We start from the raw sequence: 17289 nt of genomic DNA on the forward strand, positions 1-17289 counted from the left end.
TAAGAAAGAGAGTCTATACTCTCTTAGACACCAACACTTCCGTCTAAGGGAAGGGTCGGCCATTGAAAGGTGAACGAGAGTTCATACTCTCTTCGTCACCAAAATTAATCAAATTAATTCCAAAAGCTAACTAAGCTAAAATAGAAGTTTCCAGTAAAGCGACAGCCGAAATCAAAGAGAAATACTTCACCAAAGTCGTGAAAATACTCCAAGAACATAAGCGTATCCCAGAACGTCTTGCCGGAAGCACGACAGAGGAATAATTGAGGAGGTGTCAACAAGAAGTACTTGAGTACCTGGCCACAGGTGGCGCTGGTAAATACACCCCCTTCTAGTATTGTGATAGCTGGCGTATCCCTCCATAGAATTCTGTCGGGCAACGGAGTTGACAGCTACATGATTATCGGGTAAGTTTAATATTGAAAACTCTCTCATTAGCTTGTTCCTATCAATTTGCTTCTTTGCCTAAACCGCTCTCATTAGCTTGTTCCTAGTCATTTACTTCTCTGCCTAAACCTCTCTCATTAGCTTGTTCCTATTCATTCGCTTCTCTTCCTAAACCTCTCTCATTAGCTTGTTCCCATTCATTTGCTTCTCTGCCTAAACCTCTCTCATTAGCTTGTTCCTATTCAATTGCTTCTTTGCCTAAACTTCTCTCATTAGTTTGTTCCTATCAATTTCCTTCTCTCCCTAAACCTCTCATTAGCTTGTTCCTATTCATTTGCTTCTCTGCCTAAACCTCTCTCATTAGCTTGTTTCTATCAATTTGCTTCTTTGCCTAAACCTCTCTCATTAGCTTGTTCCTATTCATTTGCTTCTCTGCCTAAACCTCTCTCATTAGCTTGTTCCTATTCATTTGTTTCTTGCCCTAAGCGAGAAGTAACTGCTTACAGTTTACCTTGGATGAAGCGTTGCAGGCAGAATTCCTTAAGGACACTGAGCAATTTCTAACTTTGCCATACTCCAATTTATAAATTAATTAAGAAAACATTCTTCAGCCCAGTGCATATAATGTGGACGACTAACCAAAAATACCTCTTCTTTTCCCCTACATTTTTAGCCTAGCACATACAATTACTTGCGAATTCTCCAACTGATATACGAAACGTTCTAAATATTTTGGTATTAAAAATTATGAAGAACCCTTTCAATATATCTAATCTACTACAGATTTAAAATCACATCCGATGGGAAGATCATTTTTTTGTTTCAAAGAAGAGTTCAGTGAAATTTCTAATCTATAGCCATTATTTAGTCTAAACTCAGAGAAACCAATAAAGAGAACTGGGGAAGAAAGGAGTTATAAGTCTGAAACACTACGGCAGGAGTGTGTCAAAAGCTTGCCTATGGACCGGAACTGTTCAATTATTATTATTATTATTATTATTATTATTATTATTATTATTATTACTTTCTAAGCTACAACCCTAATTGGAAAAACAGGATGCTATAAGCCCATGGGCTCCAACAAGGAAAATAACCCAGTGAGGAAAGGAAACAATAATATTTTAAGATCAGTAACATTAAAATAAATATTTCCTATATAAACTACTGTATAAAAACCTTAACAAAACAAGAGGAAGAAAAATAAGATAGAATAGTGCACCCAAGTATACCCTCAAGCAAGAGAACTCTAACCCAAGACAGTGGAAGACCATGGTACAGAGGCTATGGCAATACCCAAGACTAGAGAACAAACTACATGCTCCTAGAAGAGCTGCTTACCATAGCTAAAGAGCCTCTTCTACCCTTACCAAGAGGAAAATAGCCCCTGAACAATTACAGTGCAGTAGATAACCCTTTGAGAGAAGAAGAATTGTCTAGTAATCTCAATGTTGTCAGGTATATGAGGACAGAGGAGAATGTATAAAGGATAGGGAAGACTATTCGGTGCATGTGTAGGCAAAGGGAAAATGAACCGCAACCAGAGAGAAGGATCCAATATAGTACAGTCTGGATAGTCAAAGGATCCAATAAATATAGAGGAAGAGGAAGGTTACCTTGATATCAAAGACAAAAGTTATGTTGTGTGGGTTGATTCTTAAAATTTAAGTACAGTACTATACTGTATTCAGTTTAAAATCCTGTGAAAGCATTTTTCTTCGTGGTGTACCAATTTTCGTGGTCTTCATGGGTGGGCGAATCCACGAATTTAAAAATCCAACGAAAATTTTTATACGCTGTCAGAATTTAGTATTGAACTTGGACACATTCGATTTGTGTTGGTGACCAACATTTTCTAAACCATTGTGGATTACTATTTTAATTTGTTATTGTGAATATGTTTGGCGTGCACTATGATAATTATTGCATCGCAAATGAACACTTTATCATAATTGGGGCTCAACTAATAACCAAAAAGGTAAAAGTTCCAAAACGGAAATCCACGAATTTAAGAATCCACGAACCAACATTAAACAACGAAAATTGGTACCCACGAATAAAAATACATCCACAGTAACTTATTTTCAATAAGATTCTTCTTGGCAATAAAATAGTGTATGACGTAAGAATGAGCTTCAATGGCCAGTGACTCGTTAACGAGGCTTGCAGTTATAAAGCGGAGAACATAAGTCTGAATAAACTGCCAAACCTTAAAGATAAGGGTTTAGATAAGTGAGATTTTACAGTATATGACTAAAATAATAACTAAATTTACATATAAAATTACATCTCATTTAAATAAAAGACTGAATATTATTAAAATAAACTATAGCTGTAAACGAAAAACTGACCTCCTGCTAGAATTCCCGACATTGTACGAGCCCAGATATCAGTAACTTCGAGCTACGTTTTTTTCAAGCCCCCTCCCTCGGACAAGTGTCTACTCCAGAAGATAGAAAAGTCTTTATTGCTCATTTTATAGATCTCGTACATTTCCCATCACCCAGCAAATAAAAAATGCCCATTCTAGAGAATGGATTCGCACTCCCGTCACCCATTCCCCTCGCTAATCGAAACGTGTCTCTAAGATTCAAGAGAGATTAATTCTCCGAACTTTAAACTAGGCTTCACTAGGTACTATAGTCCATTTCTTTTAGCGAGGCAGATTTGCACCGACTCGCAGGGGCGCCCTTTTAGCTCGGAAAAGTTTCCTTATCGCTGATTGGTTGGACAAGATAATTCTAACCAATCAGCGATCAGGAAACTTTTCCGAGCTAAAAGGGCACCCCTGCGAGTCGGTGCAAATATGACTCGCTAAAAGAAATGGACTATAGATGAGTTGGAAGACCCAGGCCTACATGGCTGCGGACTACGAGGCGTGAAGTAGGAGAGGATGAATGGAGAAGTATTCATTCAAAAGCTCAAGATAAAGAGACGACTGGCGAAATCTAACCGAGGGCCCTTTGCGTAAACAAGCGTAGGAAACGATAACGATATATAAAAAGGGAATGCTAAACAACATGACATAATTGAAAACCAACATCTATCTTACAAGATTTTATCAAGTTACATAATAACATACAAAATTCAGAGCTATACCTTTACATTTTCCTGGTGGATGTGATTGGAACTGCCTGGAATAGAAAGCAATCAAGATATATTTGACATCTCGTTATCTTGCATTTCAAAAGATTATTTTCATTCTTGGAAAAAGTACTTCTTTTCTTTACAAATGAGAGAGAGAGAGAGAGAGAGAGAGAGAGAGAGAGAGAGAGAGATTAAACATTCGGTCATAAAATCGGCAGTATTAATAAAAAGCACGGGAGTGGTGTATTCCAATTACATGATATACAGTAGTACACTTTACTCTCTCTCTCTCTCTCTCTCTCTCTCTCTCTCTCTCTCTCTCTCTCTCTCTCTCTCTCTCTCATTTAAAGAGCTTTAAAAAAAATGTTGAGGTGGATCAAGCATCAAAGATAAAAATCTGTATGGGATGATAAAAAGCAATCTGAACGAAATCACAAAATTTACTCACAGATGAACTAATTGAATTCTTCAAAACATTATCATTCACCAGTAACACGAAACCCTGTTTCTTCGCATACATTTCCTCTCCCTTCATGACTATTTTCTCTATTTACAATAACATCTTCATAAACATGTTTACTTTAGGTTTTCTCTTCTCTGGGTTACACGTGGAACGAGTTCTTTCTGCTTTCTTCTGCCCAAACTCTCTCTCTCTCTCTCTCTCTCTCTCTCTCTCTCTCTCTCTCTAATCTCTATTTGCAAAACTAACATCTTCATAAACAGTTATTTCAGCTTCTCACTTCACTGGGTTACACGTGGAACAACTTCCCTCTACTCTCTTCAGCCCGGACTATCTCTCTTTCTCTCTTCTCGAGTTTCAAAAAGGTTTAGGTCCTCATTTATCCTTTTATTTCAGAATAATAAAAATTCCTTACATTTTAACCCTTTCACCCCCAAAAGGACGTACTGGTACATTTCACAAAAGCCATCCCTTTACCCCCATGGACGTACCGGTACTTCAAAATCAAAACTACTTACATTTTAACCCTTTTACCCCCAAAGGACGTACTGGTACGTTTCACAAAAGCCATCCCTTTACCCCCATGGACGTACCGGTACGTCCTTGCAAAAAAATGCTATAAAAATTTTTTTTTCATATTTTTGATAATTTTTTGAGAAAATTCAGACATTTTCCAAAAGAATGAGACCAACCTGACCTCTCTATGACAAAAATTAAGGCTGTTAGAGCAATTTAAAAAAAATATACTGCAAAATGTGCTGGGAAAAAAATAACCCCCTGGGGGTTAAGGGTTGGAAATTTCCAAATAGCCTGGGGGTAAAAGGGTGAACAACTGATAAAGCCCTGCACTAAACGTCGCTATTTATTCTAACAGTAATTTAAGTTCTGTACATTTTAAAAAGAATGAGGATTCTGGCCCTTCAAAATGTAAGGGGCATAGCATTGACACCAAGTGAAAATGGATTCAAATCTCTTATGGCCTAGCAAATATAGCAATGGTTGCTATTATAGTATGCTATCTACCGCCGATTTTGCTATCTACCACCCCTCTCTGACTATACTATGATACCTATCATCAGTTCCTAAGAATACAGTCTACTTGCTAATCCTCCTCTAATAAGGAGGATCACTACTGACTTGATAACCTAACCTAACCTAAATCAACCTAACCAACCCAACCTAACCTAACCCAACATAACCTAACCAACAAACTGCTTATAATTATGCATCCATGTTGTCCTTCCAATAAATATAAAACTATCATTAAAGTGCAATGAGGATAACATACAGGTGGTAAGTAATCTGTTTGATAATCATCATCAAACAGGAGGATTAACATTGACGGTAGATAATATACTTTGTGGTAGATACCATACTATAGTAGAAATTCGACGGTAGATAGCATACTATAATAGCACCCAGCAATGACCTGGAGAGAGCCGACGTCAAATACGTACCATTTGACAAGGGAAACTGACTGGCGTCATTTTCTTCATTCTCTTCCCCTATGGATAGGTTGCTCTCCGTCTCGTTCTTGACGACAACCAAGCCGTCCAGGTCGCTGAAATCTAGGGCGTCGTCAGCGACGCTGTTTTCCTGCAAATTTAGATAAAAGTAACGGGAAAATAGGTAAGGAAACTTTAAATATAACAACGTTCATTTATTCTATGAACGCAGGGTGTACATTTCTTCTAAGACCTCTATTTAGGAGATAAAAGTAATGAGTAACAATATAAGGAAACTTTAAATATAACAACGTTCATTTATTCTATGAATACAGGGTGTATATTTCTTCTTAGACCTCTATTGAGGAGATAAAAGTAATGGGTAAAAATATAAGGAAACTTTAAATATAACAACGTTCATTTATCCCATGAACACAGGATGTATATTTCTTCTTAAACTTCTACCTCATAAAGGTTAGACTACAGTATACCGTACTCTACTCATAACTGTATTCTGTATGACTGTAATTTTGAAATCCTGATTCATGACAATATTATAAACTAGTGAGAAATTCTATTCTGGATACAGTATTTAAGATTAATACAAAAAAATTGATAAACAATTCCTTACCTGAGCATTACAGAGGGTATCCAGGGAAACATCCGGTTGTAGGAAGTCTGAAAATAAAAATTGCAAACCTTTAAACCAATTTGTATCTTTCCAAACTATACAAATCAGACAATGGCTAGGTTAGGTAAAATTTGGAAATCAAATCGCCTGAAATTACATATAAAAATCAATTATATATCAGTTTAGTAAGGTCAGTGTTATTCTATGGACATGAGTCATAGTATGGCAATGAAACAATCTCCAATAGATTTTGTAAGTTTGAGAACAAAGCCCTCAGAAAGATATTGTGAGTTAAATGGCAGGAGAGGATTAGAAATGAAACTATAAGAGAGATTACTCGATTGCCATGTGTGGATGAGATCATAATGAGGAGTAGATGGAGGAGGTTTAGGCATGCTCTTTGCATTCCCAAGAGAGATTAGTTCACCAGACTTTCAACTAGGCTCCACAAGGCACTAGAAGAGTTGGAAGACCCAGGCCTGAGGACTATGAAGTGCAAAGTAGGAGATGATGAATGGAGAAGTATTGATTTAAAAGCTCAAGATAGAGACGACTGGGGAAATCTAACCGAGGCTTTTTGCGTCGATAGGCGTAGGAGGAGATGATGATACAAACCTCAGTCTAGGAGTAGAATTCGTGAAGTCAGAAATCTACTGTTAAAATTTATAAATTGGCGGTAGTCACTCCCGACAGTCCACTGAGCAGTCGCTTAACCTAAAACTTCCTGGGATGATTGAGGAAGGAAGTTCCTATGGCCAAACTGGCTGGTTTATATCACGAGATGTCAAAGCGCTTGGACCTGCTCGGCGACTGAGGTCAGAGTGGATGCTAAGTGGACTGCTGGCCGAGTAGGTCTTACCCGCCACCCGGCATTAACTACCGATGCCTCGTTATGAATTCTAACAACATAGTTCCAACTGTACTGAGTCATATTCCTATTAAAAAGTGAGGGTTTGTGCAGGAACAGTTACCAAAAATTCACTTAGTTTCCCAAATACAAACTGCTTAGCAAAAACCTTGATGGCCAGTCTTCACTGGACAGGAACTGTATTCAAGACATTTTCCCATGAAAGGCAGAGTAATTAAGTAGAGTAATTAAGTAGTGTGCCAAGAACAAAGATGTGATTATGGGAATATCACTGATTGAAAGACTGAAAAACTATCAAATAAGAATGGCAGGCAGAGTAAAGATTAGAGATTATGAGTATGATGAGTAAGATAATCTAGGCACATGTTGAGGATGGATGGTGGGGAGTGAGGAGGACTTGGGAGGAACTAGTTAGGGAGGGGAAGACTGAGAGGGAGGAGGAGAATTGGATGTAGAGATAAGGTGAAGGATGATATGGAAAGAGGAGGTTTGGTGGAAGAGGATGCTTTTGATTGAAGGCATTGGAGAGGGCGCATCAGCTAGCAACCGACCCCTTCTTCCTTCTTTTCTTTTGCCACTCATGAATGGCAGAGGCAAGGGACAATGACATTGCCCTATCGAGCAGCACAATGCCCTAGAGACTGACCATATAAACATATAATCAGCACCAAAGACCCCTCTCCACCCAAGCTAGGACCAAGGAGGGCAAGGCAATTTCTGCTGATGACTCAGCAGATAGACCTATAGGCTCTCCCAAAACCCCCATCCTTAGCTCACAAGGATGGTGAGGTTGCAGCGACTAACTACTGAGTTTGAGCGGGACTCAAACCCCAGTCTGGCATTCACCAATCAGGGACGTTACCACATCGGCGACCACAAGAAGAACTGGGTAGTGTGCAACCTCCACCCTAGCAGTCGGCATAAACTTATATTCACCAGCTCTTCCCTTTATAGGGTTAAATTTGAAATGAATTTCCTACATTTCATTCCACCCTGTGATTCCTTCCCGGATTCCTATCAGATTTCTGTCTTCATCTATCCTCTCATCCTTCAACCTTCTAGGCCTCCTTCAGATTTCCCTTCTGCAGGTCCTATGGGTCAATTACCTTCAGACTAACAGGTCCTCGTTCATTCTCAACACTTGTCCAAAACATTCTTAACCAGTTCTTCACTATCATTATTACTATTATTATAAGCTAAGATACCACCCTAGTTGGAAAAGCAAGATGCTATAAGCCTAAGGGGTCCAATACCTTTTTAACCAGTTCTTCATTATCATCATTATTATTATCAAAAGCTAAGTTACCATCCTAGTTGGAAAAGCAGGATGCTATAAGCCCAAGGGCTCCAGCAGGATAAAATAGCCCAGTGAGGAAAGGAAACAAGGAAATTAATAAACTACAAGAGAAGTAATGAACAATCCAAATAAAATATCTTAAAAAAACTGGAACAATATTAAACTAGATCTTTTATAAACTGTAAACACTTAAAAACAGAAAAAAACAAGAGGAACAGAAATATGATAGTGTGCCCGAGTGTACCCTCAAGCAAGAGAACTCTGACCCAAGAAGGTGGAAGGTCATGGTACAGAGGCTATGGCACTATCCAAGACTAGGGAACTATGGTTTGATTTTGGAGTGTCCTTCTCCTAGAAGAGCCGCTTGCCACAGCTCAAGTCTCTCTTCTACTAGACAAGATATCTCTACACCAAATCTTCCGTCTGTAATATGACATTTACATCATACTCCAGCCACAAGGCTAAAGCCTCTACCATTTCCCTTGTCAGTGCTCATGTTTCTGCAGCACAGAGTAGCGCAGGACATATAGACTTATCATATCGTCACCCTCATAAACTAACTGCCTAAGTCATTTTCTCTACTTGTTGGGAAATAGAAAAAACCTTCTCATTTTCTAATTCTTTATATCATTGTATTGAGCTTCAATTAACAAATTCTAATTCACAAATTCTTCTGTTAAGAATTTGTGAATTGAAACTCAAGACAATGATATAAAGAATTAGGAAATGAGAAGGTTTTTTTCTGAGTTCCCAACAAGTGGAGAAAATGACAGGCAGTTAGTTTATGAGGGTGACGATATGTTTTCTTATTTACATATCTGCTTCCAACATCTCTCTTATTGCTCTCTCAAATCTTGCTTCACATTCTAGTCTCTATCTTAAGCACATTTTGAAATATTTAAGACCAAAGATATACAGTACCACTGAAAGCATGATTAATTACATGTCAGAGGTATAATTAAACATAGTAAATCAAGTGGGAAAATGAAAAGAAGGAAGTATGATAAAAAGTTAAAACATTCTGTAACAGTGCTTCTATGCAATTCCGCTAGAGTTATTGGGTCTGTGATGGGCCGAGAGAAAGGTTAGGACTCAAAGGCAGGAAGCAATCAACTGAGTAGTATTATTAAAGAACACTCTCCTTTATATACAAAACCTCAAGGCAACAGGAAAATACATATTCGAGAAATGACAATGTTACATAGGCGACACATAGACATGTTTGTTCTGGTTCTTTTTAGTGCGAGGGAAGAGCGCAGATACAAGCATAATATATACAAAATAATTCATGTCCGATCGTGTGACACACGGTTGGTACAGGTCCTTTGGCTGGCCAGAGAGTACTACATTGGATCCCTCTCTCCAGTTATGGCTCATTTTCCCTTTGCCTACACATACACCAAATAGTCTGGCCTATTCGTTCCACATTCTCCTCTGCCCACTTACACCTGACACCACTGAAATTCCCAAACAATACTTCTTCACTCAAGGGGTTAACTACTGCACTGTAATTGTTCAGTGGTTACTTTCCTCTGGGTAAGGGTAGAAGAGACTCTTTAGTTATGGTAAGCAGCTCTTCTAGGAGCAGGACACTCCAAAATCAAATCATGGTTCTCTAGTCTTGGGTAGTGCCATAGCCTTTGTACCATGGTTTTCCACTGTCTTGATGGAACAATCCTGCTCACTATTCTATCTTATTTTTCTTCCTTTTGCTATTTTTGTCTGTTTTATAGTTTATATGTGAAGGATCTAATTAAATGTTGTTACTGTTTTTAAAAATATTTTATTTTTTATTATTTATTCATCTCTTGTAGGTTATTTCCTTGTTTTCTTTCCTTACTGGGTTATTTTTCCCTGTTGGAGCCCTTGGGCTTAAACACATCTTGCTTTTCCAACTAGGGCTATAGCCAAGCTTGTAATAATAATAATAATAATAATAATAATAATAATAATAATAATAATAATAATTCCAGTGGCCTAACTTTTATAATATAACTTAGTGGAGACATTACACAAATTATTATTATTATTATTATTATTATTATTATCATTATTATTATTACTACTTGTAAAGTTACAACCCTAGTTGGAAAAGCAGGATACTATAAGCCCAGGGGCTCCAACAAGGGAAATAGCCCAGTGAAGAAAGGAAACAAGGAAAAAGAAAATATTCTAGGAAGAGTAACATTAAAATAAATATCTAAATAAACTATAAAAGCTTTAACAAAACAAGAGGAAGAGAAATAAGATAGAACAGTGTTCCCGAGTGTACCCTCAAGCAAGAGAACTCTAACCCAAGACAGTGGAAAACCATGGGACAGAGGCTATGGCACTACCCAAGAATGCTTTCCTGAAGAAACAAATAAATATAATAAAGATGAATTATAACACAGGAACATTAACTAAAGAATGCTTTAACATAGCAACCATTAAAAGCGCACCGTCTTCCAATACTTACGAGGTTCCATGGACAAGGCCGAACTTAAGCACTCTTGCTCGATCAAATTGGTCGAGAACAGGGCCTCGGTGAGGTTGCTGTCTATTAGATCTTCCAGCTTGCACGACTTGTTTTCGCAATCTTCGTCGAGCAAGTGGCCGTTTTGAACGCTCTTTGCGGCACTTTCGTCTCCCTGCAATTAAAATAGATTTATGCAAATATAAGTTTTCTCATCAAATATAGGGTCTCCTTTGCATTGATAAAAATAATTGAAACATATTTGTCTCATTTACAACATGCATACATACATACATATACCAAGGCACTTCCCCCAATTTTGGGGGTTAGCCGACATCAACAAATGAAACAAAAACAAAAAGGGGACCTCTACTCTCTACGTTCCTCCCAGCCTAACAAGGGACTCAATCGAGTTCAGCTGGTACTGCTAGGGTGCCACAGCCCACCCTCCCCCGTTATCCACCACAGATGAAGCTTCATAATGCTGAATCCCCTACTGCTGCCACCTCCGCGGTCATCTAAGGCATCGGAGGCAGCAGCAGGGCCTACCGGAACTGCGTCACAATAACTCGCCATTCATTCCTATTTCTAGCACGCACTCTTGCCTCTCTCACATCTATCCTCCTATCACCCAGACCTTCCTTCACTCCATCCATCCACCCAAACCTTGGCCTTCCTCTTGTACTTCTCCCATCAACTCTTGCATTCATCACCTTCTTTAGCAGACAGCCATATTCCATTCCCTCAACATGGCCAAACCACCTCAACACATTCATATCCACTCTAGCTGCTAACTCATTTCTTACACCTTTCAAATAATACATCATTCTACATGAGATAGAATGGTTTAATAGACTCGCACTTCACTGCCCAATACCCGGTTCAAATTCCGGGTCAATATATACTATAACTGTATTGTTTCTTTCACTACCTTTGTATTCTTCCATATGAGAATGATGTTGTTATTGTTACTGTACTATTATCCTTACAAGCCCAGATGCAACCTTAATTAGAAAAGGAGAATGCTGCAAACTCAGGAGCCCCAACAGAAAAAGCAACCCTGTCAGGATAAGCAACTGAAAAGTAAATAACAATAACTTAATGTTAACCCATTTACCCCCAGGCTATTTGGAAATTTCCAACCATTAACCCCCAAGGGTTATTTTATTTCAAGCACATTTTGCAGTATATTTTCTTTATAAATTGCTCCAACAGCCTTAATTTTTGTCATAGAGAGGTCAGGTTGGTCTCATTCTCTTGGAAAATGCCTGAAGTTTCTCAAAAAATTATCAAAAATATGCAAAAATAAATATAAATTGCAGTTTTTTGCAAGGACGTACCGGTACGTCCATGGGGGTAAAGGGATGAGTTTTGTGAAACGTACCAGTACGACCTTTGGGGGTAAAAGGGGTTAACTCTCCAATAGAGTTTAGTTCACCAAACGTTCAGTTGGGCTCCACAAGGCACTAGAAGAGTTAGAAGACCTAGCCCTACATGGCTGAGGACTATGAAGCATGAAGTGGGAGGTGAGGAATGGAGAAGTATTGAATTAAAAGCTCAAGATAGAGAAGACTGGCGAAATCTAACCGAGGTCCTTTGTGTCAATAGGCATAGATGATGATCTTATATTTAATTTTTTTTTTTCCCTCTGCTTTCTTCTCTACATCTCTATTTATTTCCCACACTAAGCTCTTTGAATCCTTCTGCTTCTCCTATTAGGGTTGCAGCTTGGCTTATAATAATATGAAAAAAAAAGAATGGAGGTTTATAATTAAAGAAAAAATCAAGTTGGTTAAAAGAAAATTCCTTGGACTAACAAAATTCTTATAGAATCGATTAACCCTTCTACCCACAAAGGACGTACTGGTACATACATACATATACCAAAGGCACTTCCCCCAATTTTGGGGGGTAGCCGACATCAACAAGAAACAAAAACAAAAAAGGGGACCTCTACTCTCTACGTTCATCCAGCCTAACCAGGGACTCAGCCGAGTTCAGCTGGTACTGCTAGGGTGCCACAGCCCAACCTCCCACATTTCCACCACAGATGAAGCTTCATACTGCTGAGTCCCCTACTGCTGCTACCTCCGCGGTCATCTAAGGCACCGGAGGAAGCAGCAGGGCCTACCGGAACTGCGTCACAATCGCTCGCCATTCATTCCTATTTCTAGCACGCTCTCTTGCCTCTCTCACATCTATCCTCCTATCACCCAGAGCTTTCTTCACACCATCCATCCACCCAAACCTTGGCCTTCCTCTTGTACTTCTCCCATCAACTCTTGCATTCATCACCTTCTTTAGCAGACAGCCATTTTCCATTCTCTCAACGTACTGGTACGTTTCACAAAAGTCATCCCTTTACCCCCATGGATGTACCGGTACGTCCTTGCAAAAAAATGCTATAAAATTTTTTTTTTTCATATTTTGGAAAATTTTTTGAGAAACTTCAGGCATTTTCCAAGAGAATGAGCCCAACCTGACCTCTCTATGACAAAAATTAAGGCTGTTAGAGCAATTTAAAAAAAAATGTACAGCAAAATGTGCTGGGGAAAAAAATAACCCCTGGGGGTTAAGGGTTGGAAATTCCCAAATTGCCTGGGGGTAAAAGGGTTAAGTTATGCTTGAGATTCCGCGCGTCTAACGTGAACGACATTTATAAGAAACTGATTTGCTAGTTATATTCTAACTGATAAAAAACAAAAAGAGCATCTAATTCCTTACCTTTACGGTACCAAGATCATCTTCCGCATATTCACATTTTATATATTCTGAAAAGCAAAAAAAACATGAATTTTAATAAAATTTATTCTATACACATTAAACTACATATTTATAATCCTACATTGCCGTTGGACATATTCTGTGCATAGTAATTTACAATTTTGTTCTTGCTTTTACTATTTATGCATATGAAAATTTTACAAAGTGTGCAAAATTATATATTAATGGAAAGGACAATTAATCAGCTATACAATATGAAAGCTTGAAACTTCCAAATGTTACTTATCTTAAAATACTTTATATTTCTTCATTTATTACTGTACTTAAATATATATATATATATATATATATATATATATATATATATATATATATATATATATATATATATATATATATATACAGTATATATATAGTTTATTTGCTATTTTCTTATTTCCTTTCCTCACTGGACTACTTTCCATGTTGGAGCCCTTGGGCTTGTAGCCTTCTGCTTTTCCAAACAGGGTTGTAGCTTAACTTATAATATTAATAATAATAATAATAATAATAATAATAATAATAATAATAATAATAACAATAATAATAATAATAATAAGAGTTAAGAAATCCATCCATATACCAAAGGCACTTCCCCCAATTTTGGGGGGTAGCCGACATCAACAAGAACAAAACAAAAAAGGGGACCTCTACTCTCTATGTTCCTCCAGCCTAACCAGGGACTCAGCCGAGTTCAGCTGGTACTGCTAGGGTGCCACAGCCCAACCTCCCACATTTCCACCACAGATGAAGCTTCATACTGCTGAGTCCCCTACTGCTGCTACCTCCGCGGTCATCTAAGGCACCGGAGGAAGCAGCAGGGCCTACCGGAACTGCGTCACAATCGCTCGCCATTCATTCCTATTTCTAGCACGCTCTCTTGCCTCTCTCACATCTATCCTCCTATCACCCAGAGCTTTCTTCACACCATCCATCCACCCAAACCTTGGCCTTCCTCTTGTACTTCTCCCATCAACTCTTGCATTCATCACCTTCTTTAGCAGACAGCCATTCTCCATTCTCTCAACATGGCCAAACCACCTCAACACATTCATATCCACTCTAGCCGCTAACTCATTTCTTACACCCGTTCTCACCCTCACCACCTCGTTCCTGACCCTATCTACTCGAGATACACCAGCCATACTACTCAGACACTTCATCTCAAACACATTCAATTTCTGTCTCTCCATCACTTTCATTCCCCACAACTCCGATCCATACATCACAGTTGGTACAATCACTTTCTCATATAGAACTCTCTTTACATTCATGCCCAACCCTCTATTTTTTACTACTCCCTTAACTGCCCCCAACACTTTGCAACCTTCATTCACTCTCTGACGTACATCTGCTTCCACTCCACCATTTGCTGCAACAACAGACCCCAAGTACTTAAACTGATCCACCTCCTCAAGTAACTCTCCATTCAACATGACATTCAACCTTGCACCACCTTCCCTTCTCGTACATCTCATAACCTTACTCTTACCCACATTAACTCTCAACTTCCTTCTCTCACACACCCTTCCAAATTCTGTCACTAGTTGGTCAAGCTTCTCTTCTGTGTCTGCTACCAGTACAGTATCATCCGCAAACAACAACTGATTTACCTCCCATTCATGATCATTCTCGTCTACCAGTTTTAATCCTCGTCCAAGCACTCGAGCATTCACCTCTCTCACCACTCCATCAACATACAAGTTAAACAACCACGGCGACATCACACATCCCTGTCTCAGCCCCACTCTCACCGGAAACCAATCGCTCACTTCATTTCCTATTCTAACACATGCTTTACTACCTTTGTAGAAACTTTTCACTGCTTGCAACAACCTTCCACCAACTCCATATAACCTCATCACATTCCACATTGCTTCCCTATCAACTCTATCATATGCTTTCTCCAGATCCATAAACGCAACATACACCTCCTTACCTTTTGCTAAATATTTCTCGCATATCTGCCTAACTGTAAAAATCTGATTCATACAACCCCTACCTCTTCTAAAATCACCCTGTACTTCTAAGATTGCATTCTCTGTTTTATCCTTAATCCTATTAATCAGTACTCTACCATACACTTTTCCAACTACACTCAACAAACTAATACCTCTTGAATTACAACACTCATGCACATCTCCCTTACCGTTATATAGTGGTACAATACATGCACAGACCCAATCTACTGGTACCATTGACAACACAAAACACACATTAAACAATCTCACCAACCATTCAATTACAGTCACACCCCCTTCCTTCAACATCTCAGCTTTCACACCATCCATACCAGATGCTTTTCCTACTCTCGTTTCATCTAGTGCTCTCCTCACTTCCTCTATTGTAATCTCTCTCTCATTCTCATCTCCCATCACTGGCACCTCAACACCTGGAACAGCAATAATCTCTGCCTCCCTATCATCCTCAACATTCAGCAAACTTTCAAAATATTCCGCCCACCTTTTCCTTGCCTCCTCTCCTTTTAACAACCTTCCATTTCCATCTTTCACTGTCTCTTCAATTCTTGTGCCGGCCTTTCTTACTCTCTTCACTTCTTTCCAAAACTTCTTCTTATTCTCTTCATATGACTGACATAGTCCCTGACCCCACCTCAGGTCAGCTGCCCTCTTTGCCTCACGTACCTTGCGCTTTACTTCCACCTTTTTCTCTCTATATTTTTCATACTTCTCTATACTATTACTCTGCAGCCATTCTTCAAAAGCCCTCTTTTTCTCTTCCACTTTTACCTTCACTCCTTCATTCCACCATTCACTGCCCTTCCTCATGCTGCCTCCAACAACCTTCTTGCCACATACATCACTTGCAATCCTAACAAAATTTTCTTTTGCTAACTTCCACTCCTCCTCTAAATTACCAGTTTCTCTTACTCTCACCTCGTCATATGCCATTTTCAACCTTTCCTGATATTTACTTTTTACCCCAGGTTTTATTAGCTCTTCAACCCTCACTAGCTCCCTTTTACATCCACCTACTCTATTCCCCCACTCTTTTGCTACAACCAATTTTCCTTCCACCAAAAAATGATCAGACATACCGTTAGCCATACCCCTAAACACGTGCACGTCTTTCAATCTTCCAAACATTCTTTTAGTTATCAACACAAAATCCATTAATCCCCTTTCTACTACTCTTCCATTTGAAATACTGTCCAAAAAAAAGAGGGACGTTGCTCAAGTTTGAAATTCCTATTGTGGATTCGCTAAGATCTTATTCATAGATTATCTTAGGACCCAGCCACATAAGACAAAAAAATAATTTGAATTCTAAGAGTAAAATCTTTTATTTCTATACTTACCGGTACTTGATGTCCACATTATATTGTCCCCAAAGTTGTCTCAATATCAACGCTACCCAAATATATTTACAGTACAGTATACATCTTAACCCTTTTACCCCCAGGCTATTTGGAAATTTCCAACCCTTAACCCCCAGGGGTTAATTTTTTTCAGGCACATTTTGCAGTATATTTTTTGTTATTTGCTCTAACAGCCTTAATTTTTGTCATAGAGAAATCAGGTTGGTCTCATTCTCTTGGAAAATACCTGAAGTTTCTCAAAAGATTTATCAAAAATATGCAAAAAAAAATTTAAAGAGCAGTTTTTTGCAAGGACGTACTGGTACGTCCATGGGGGTAAAGGGATGAATTTTGTGAAACGTACCAGTACGTCCTTTGGGGGTAAAAGGGTTAGAAGAGAGGAGAGGTCCCATTTTTGGTTTCATTTGTTTGATGTCGGCTACCCCCCCAAAAAAAGTGCCTTGGTATATGTATTTAATTAGAAAAATATCAACAATGAAGAAAAGCATAAGATTTGTACAGTATTTGATTTTCCTGAATTAGTTTTAACAAAAAGTGACTCGAGGTTGAAAATGAGTAA

The 17289-nt window shown here is 38.6% G+C and overlaps 1 protein-coding gene across 2 annotated transcripts in view; it reads right to left on the bottom strand.

Annotated features, from left to right (window-relative positions):
- The window catches only part of LOC137626508 (uncharacterized), a 57030-nt gene that overhangs the window by 7606 nt on the left and 32135 nt on the right, over nt 1-17289 (bottom strand). Inside the window, exons 12-16 of one of the 2 annotated variants that reach the window (XM_068357546.1) lie at nt 13352-13398; nt 10631-10802; nt 6008-6054; nt 5389-5527; nt 3484-3518 (exon numbers count right to left, since the gene is read on the bottom strand). In XM_068357546.1, the coding sequence (XP_068213647.1) occupies nt 3484-3518; nt 5389-5527; nt 6008-6054; nt 10631-10802; nt 13352-13398 (440 nt within the window). The remainder of the gene's footprint in view (nt 1-3483; nt 3519-5388; nt 5528-6007; nt 6055-10630; nt 10803-13351; nt 13399-17289) is intronic. The other variant, XM_068357547.1, reaches the window with a different exon arrangement.

This window comes from Palaemon carinicauda, chromosome 34, assembly GCF_036898095.1.
Source record: "Palaemon carinicauda isolate YSFRI2023 chromosome 34, ASM3689809v2, whole genome shotgun sequence".
In the NCBI taxonomy this organism is placed as follows: domain Eukaryota; kingdom Metazoa; phylum Arthropoda; class Malacostraca; order Decapoda; family Palaemonidae; genus Palaemon; species Palaemon carinicauda.